Below are 5,921 nucleotides of genomic sequence, written 5' to 3'. Positions count from 1 at the left end.
CCGCCGTGGGATCCTCCACCTCGGCTGCTGTTGGCAGCATCCTCAGCTCTCAGGGAGTGCCCATCAACTCTGGGGGCTTTGGCCTCTCTGGCCTGGGCAGTGGCCTCTGTGGCAYSAGGTYCYTCCCCTGCTAAWGTTRCTCCSTGCACTGSAMTCTCCACGTGGATCCYCATYWTTTYCCTCTTTTGATTCAATAAATTCTGCTGCATCCCAGCTCTTGCCTTTGTGTCATCCTTTGCCCYGCAGATGCTCTCCCAAGGCAGAGRTGTTGGCCAGGGGTGYTTTTGGGWRGWGGTTGTTKGGGCTGGATTTGCACTGGTTGTCAGCCCAGGCTGGCACTGGGTRTGCTYRKTGTGCACTGAGTGACRATCCAGTTCTGAATTTTTCTGCCTCTTTGGGTCAYGATAGATTTCCCTACTTYGTCCACAAACATCCACTYTRTTTGCACTTCTTTTCCTTTTCCTTGCTCWGCTCAACACTGTKACACAAGCACTCAGTGACCRTGTTACTGACCAGACAGAGGTACTGGATTYCCATCAGACTCCAGCAGATCCCATGGATCTAACACATTTCTGAAAGGGACACCGTGCATTGGGCTGCCTTTTACAGATTCAGGGTATCAAGGAATCATAGAATGAGTTTAGTTGGAAGKAATTGTTAAATGTCTTCTAGTCCAMCTCTCCTGCCATGGACACAGATACCTGTCACAGCATCACATGGCTCAAAGCTCAAGCMAACCTGACYTTGARCCCTTCCCAAGGTGGGACATCCCARCATTGTCTAGGCWRSRTTTTCCAGTACCTCACCACACTCGAAATCATTAATTCTTCCCTCATGTCCCATCTGCATTGTCCCAATTTCAGTTTAAACTGTTGTTCCTTCTCCAGCCACTGCAGGCCTTGATATGATGTCTCTCTCCAACCTCCTTATTCACCCCGTTTACATACTAAAAGGCTGCAATAAGGTGTCCCAGAGCCTGCTCTTCTCCTGCYCCAAAACCTCGAATCCCTCCAGCCTTTCTCCATAGTAAGGGCAATGCATCCATGTGTTCCTTTCTGCAGTCCTTGTCTGCAGCTGCTCTMACAGGTCCATGTCTGTTTTGAACTGAGGTCTCCAGACTGGATTCAGGGCTCCTGGCAAGGTGTAACAAGAGCAGATAAGAAGTGGACAGTCCCAACCCTTGACCAGCTGGCCATGTTTCTGTTTGTGCAGCCCTGGACCTGAAGGAATTGCTGAGCTGCAAACGCACATGGCTGGCTCGTGTCCAGTTTTCGATCTCCAGTGTTTCAATATCTTCCTTAAAGGTTGTGCTCCCTGTCATTTCTTCTCCAAGGCTGTTCAGATATTGTGGACTTCATCAGTGCAACTTCCTGGGAAAGTTTCTAGAGAAAGGRAGGCAGGGAGAGGCAGGCAGAGCACGCTCAGGGTGTGGGCTGAGCATGTCAAAGGGCTGTCCAGGAGCAGTTGAGGGAGGGGAGCAGCTGAACTGTTGCAGGACACAGCGGGACACAGCGACAAATGTGCCCCCCAGAATCCAGATGTGAAGTTGGCTTTGTAGCAGCCAACCCTGCCACATCCTTCAGTCTCTGAAAAGCAGGGCCCAGATGAGGTGATTTTGGTAACACCACCAAAACAGAAGAAATTGCCACGACTGTTCCTGGCAATTCGAGGATTGTCATCAACATCCTGGGCTATCAGAGCAAAGCAGCCAACAGGATATCGATGGGAGCAAAGATCCCACCCTGCTCAGCCCACCCCAGGTGGCATCAAGCATCTGGGTGCTGCCTACTGGACAGTAACACTAAAAAATCTCAACCATGAGAAATGAAATACATGAAGATTGGCCAGGATGGTGAGTGGGGCTGGAACTTGTGGATGAGAGGCTGAGGACACAGGCTTTGCTGGCAACAGAGAAGAGAAGGCTATGTTGGAAGAAATAAAAGTGTTYTTGGAGTATTCTGTGGTCATTGAGCAGTGTCAGGTAATCCTTTCAACAGAGAGGRAGAGTAATTCAGAAAGGTCACACTAAAAAATGACCAATCAATGCTGTGTTAATGTAACGAATGCTCTGCTGACAACCATGGCAATGCATCCTCCAACAACACCCTCCTGGAGCCACACAGCAAAACTCTGCCACTGGATATGTTGAGTGAGCACGTGTAGGGCACAGGATGACACAGAGGCAAGGGTTCGAATGCAACAGAACTTTAATGAGTCAAAAGATGCAAACCAGGTAAATCCGAGTGAAAGGAGCACCACAGGCAGATAGAAGTCTGCACTAAATAACTGCTGTGGAGATCTCAGGAGATGTCCATCTGCCGGATCCAGAGAGGGAGCAGGACCAGCAGTTCCTCCACAGGCTGGCTGAGTGGGGATCACAGCCCAGGGGAGCAAAAGGGAACAGGGACACAGGACAGAAAGCAGAGAGGGGAAGAGGGCAGAGGCAGGGATGGGCCGTGCTTCCCGAGAGCTCAGGCTGGCCCCGTATTTCTGCCAGGGCTGCTGGGGGTGCTCAGCCCCTCGGGAAGAAACAAGCCAATGCTCCATCACCAGTCCCTGGGTTTGTTTTCTGGACCTGTCGCCAGCAGCTTTAGCAGGGGAAACATCTCCTGCCACAGAGGCCACTGCCCAGGCCAGAGAGGCCAAAGCCCCCAGAGTTGATGGGCACTCCCTGAGAGCTGAGGATGCTGCCAACAGCAGCCGAGGTGGAGGATCCCACGGCGGTGTTCTGAGGGAAGGAGCTGAGGATGGGGCCAGGCAGGGTCACCACCACGGGTGAGGGCTGGATGGCCACGGTGGAGTCYTGGCACTGYMGGACACAGGGCTCATTGCAGCTGTTGGCCAGCGGGGTGGGGCCRCAGGGCTGGCAGGGCCGGCACGGGGTGTAGCAGGACATGTCTTGGGGCTGCAGGTGCACCTGGCACAGAGGGAAGGGAGAAGCTGAGCAGAAACTGTGGATGAAGAGCAGTCTTTCACCCTATTAAGAGTGAGGTAAGTGAGAAGTTGGAGAAAAGAGCTGGGGATTGCGTGGGGACATCCACAGGTGTCACCTTCCTTTCTGCCCAAAAGARCCCTGTGGACAGCAACCAAGCCCAAAGAGGTTCCTTCCTCATCCATAGCTCAGGAGACACTTAACTAAGTTTCAGCCTCTGGTTATGACAGAAGTTATTTCCTCCCCTTCCCTCTCCCATGACAGCAGTTCCAAGACCCCACAGAGGMCTGGGGCAGGGATGAGCTGAGGTGCATTGGAGGAGTATGAGGAGAAGGAGGAGAAAGAGCTTCACACTCACCTGGTACCGAAGGAGATGAAGGCGAGAGGAGTGGATGAGACAGTGAGGAGAAGGACCTCCCTTTATACTGCTCTTGCACTGCCCCAGGCCCACAGACATGGCGTGACAGCAGTAATTTTGCAGCAGACTCATGTCAAAAACAAAATGTTTCTGCCTAGTGGCACAAGTTGTGTTTTGCTTTCTGTCAACCTGTGCCCTGCCTTTCATTTCCTTGTTTTTGACATTCCTGCTCTGCTTTCATGYGCTGAGATGATGCACCCAAGGATATCCTGGGTGATGTTGTGTCAGTGAAGGCAGAAGATGTGCTGGAAGTGGTGATGGGGTCCCATGAACACAGGGAATGCTGGCTTGGAGCAGCGAATTGGAATTTTTTATAACTTTAGCAAGGAGTTTCAGCTCTCTTCCTCTTGCTGAGCTTTTTTTCTGGGGAGACTGTTTTGCCACTTTTTCTGARTGGGCAGGACTGGGGACAGCCAAAGCCTGCCTGGCTTTGAACCAGGCAAAACATGTGGAAGGCACCAGAAATTCTTCCAGGTTGGCGAGCGGTCCAAAAGCTGACTAGAGCAGGGGTTACGGGAAAGGTGGAGGTATTCAAAGGATTACTGGCCTTGGTTTTTAATAGCAGGAATTGCTGTCAAGAGATTGGGAATTCGTCAGCACCAGGGCAGGATTAGGTGTGGAAATGTTTAAACAGATTGGCTATGCTACAGAGCCCTCAGCCCTCTTCTCTCGTGAGAGATGTGCCTTGGGGACAGACTTGGAAGGTGRAATGGATTTGGGGACAGACTTGGAAGGTGGAATGGATGCACAAACCCCATCCTCTTGGCCAATGAGACCATGCTGTGGTGAGGAGCTTTCCTGAATTCTCTGTGGAGGGATAGAAAGTGTTGCAGAAAACATCTGCCCCCTGTCTGGAACTMATCCCTGGATCCATGCACTGAGTATTCTCCTGGCATTTGTGCTCCAGCATACCTTGTTTCCCATGCCCAAAAGGTCTTGTTGGACAGCAGCCCAGAACCTTCRGGAAAATGGGAATTTGCCCATTTCCCCAGTAAATGAGGGCTGCCAGTGACMTGCAGTGCCACTTACCTGAGAACACAGAGGGAGGGGATGCACTCAGAAGGGTCCTGGGTACAAAACCAACTCTCAAATGACACCAAGGACTGATGCACTTCCCAGCCCTGTAGACATGGAGGCAGCTRGGACGCATCCCAGGAGGGCAAAGGAATGCCTTCAGTAGGCAAATTTCCAGGGAGAGACTCTCTCTACCCATGGTGAGTCATGCCCTAATTTTGGGTTGGCTGTGTGTCAGCATTTTGGTGTGAGGTGAAGCCAGGAGGTGTGCTGCCTGCAGACCCATRTCCCTCTTGGGGACACCATTCCCCTCCAGCAAGGGCAGATCCATCCAAAATCCAGAAAAGCTGGTGCAAACAGTGGGCTGTGCCTGAGTAAACAGCTCCAGGCAGCCACAACAGCTATTGCTGTCCGCAGGACCTTCTTGCCAACACTCTCACAGCTCCAGGGGCTCACAGGACTGTCAACATGTTTGGGAAAAGTGTCTCCTGCTGGTGAGAGTTTGAAGCATGCAGCCAAAGTTCATGGCACTATGAGGAGAATGGGACAAACAAGGTGCTGTGCCCAGCCCCAACACATCCCTGATGAGAGGAGACAGTTCTGACTGCACAAGAACTGTAGAACAACCATGGGGTTTAGGAAGGATGACATTTTCTTTCTTCACAGTGACTGAAGGCAGTGATGTGAGACCCCCAGAGAGAGCCATGAGAGGGGATGAGTCTTCCAAATAAATCCGTGAAGGACTGACGGAGAAGGATAAGTCACATCATCAGGCACAGGAGTCTTTGTGTAGTGAAATAAGACTCCTGCATCGCAGGGGGAGATTCAAACTTTTCTGCAATGGGGGTTGAAAGAAACCTCTCCAGATTTCCTGGTTCCATGTCCTACATCTGCACAGGCCCCTCCTGCGCTTGAGGGTGCATCTTCTGATGGCAGTGACGTGATCCCTCTTGGGAAACCCATGGRCCTGTCATCCTGGGACTTGAAAGGAGCCTACAAAGCCTAATGGGCACGTCAGAAATGAGGAAATGCACTGGAGATGCTGATGGAAAACAAAATACAACCTGGGGCATTAGGTGGGACATTTTGCTTTGGAGGTGACTCTGTTGGAAAATTACTGTCCTCACGCAGTGCCTGTGGGCCTGGGGCAGTGCAGGAGCTGTATAAAAGCTGCTCCTTCTCCTCACACTCTCATACTCTCCTCTCCTTCACACGATCTCCTTGGGAACAAGGTAAGTCTGAACCTCTTTATTCATCTTTTATTCATTCTCATCATTATCCTTCCATGGGATTTTTCAGCAGAAAGCTACTCATTTGTTCTACACCTGCTTTTGGGGTTGCTTTCCATGGGAGAGGGAAGGGTGCAAAAGGGAGAGAGGYTGGAGCTCAGTTAGGTGTCTCCTGCAGTATGGGCTCAGAAGGGATCTCCTGGGGCTTGGCTGTATTTTGCAGGTCTCTTTAGGGATTTGGAGAAGGAGAAGCCTGTGGGCCTCCCTATGATATTTCCAGCTCTTTGTGCCAGATTGTGTCTTCTCTCGCTGCTGCTACAGAATTCCA

The 5,921-nt window shown here is 51.4% G+C and overlaps 1 protein-coding gene and 1 long non-coding RNA gene across 3 annotated transcripts in view; one reads left to right on the top strand and one right to left on the bottom strand.

Annotated features, from left to right (window-relative positions):
• LOC130587483 (uncharacterized) overlaps window positions 1-5,921 on the top strand; it is a 13,181-nt gene that overhangs the window by 6,403 nt on the left and 857 nt on the right. The window lies entirely within an intron of this gene.
• On the bottom strand, window positions 2,521-3,437 carry LOC130587482 (feather keratin 1-like). Of its 2 annotated transcripts, none has more exons than XM_057388462.1 (2): window positions 3,291-3,437; window positions 2,521-2,917 (listed from the first exon to the last, which is right to left on the bottom strand). In XM_057388462.1, the coding sequence occupies exons 1-2, from the start codon at window positions 3,420-3,422 to the stop codon at window positions 2,591-2,593; spliced, it is 459 nt and encodes a 152-aa protein (XP_057244445.1). In that variant the 5' UTR covers window positions 3,423-3,437; the 3' UTR covers window positions 2,521-2,590. The 2 variants fall into 2 exon arrangements, with proteins under 2 accessions (XP_057244445.1, XP_057244444.1); XM_057388461.1 differs by having other exon boundaries at window positions 2,521-2,977; window positions 3,291-3,404.

This window comes from Malurus melanocephalus, unplaced genomic scaffold (genome assembly GCF_030028575.1).
Source record: "Malurus melanocephalus ecotype Western Australia unplaced genomic scaffold, MMel_1.1 scaffold_1969, whole genome shotgun sequence".
Taxonomy (NCBI): Eukaryota; Metazoa; Chordata; class Aves; order Passeriformes; family Maluridae; genus Malurus; species Malurus melanocephalus.
This window is presented reverse-complemented; position numbering and strand designations above follow the sequence as displayed.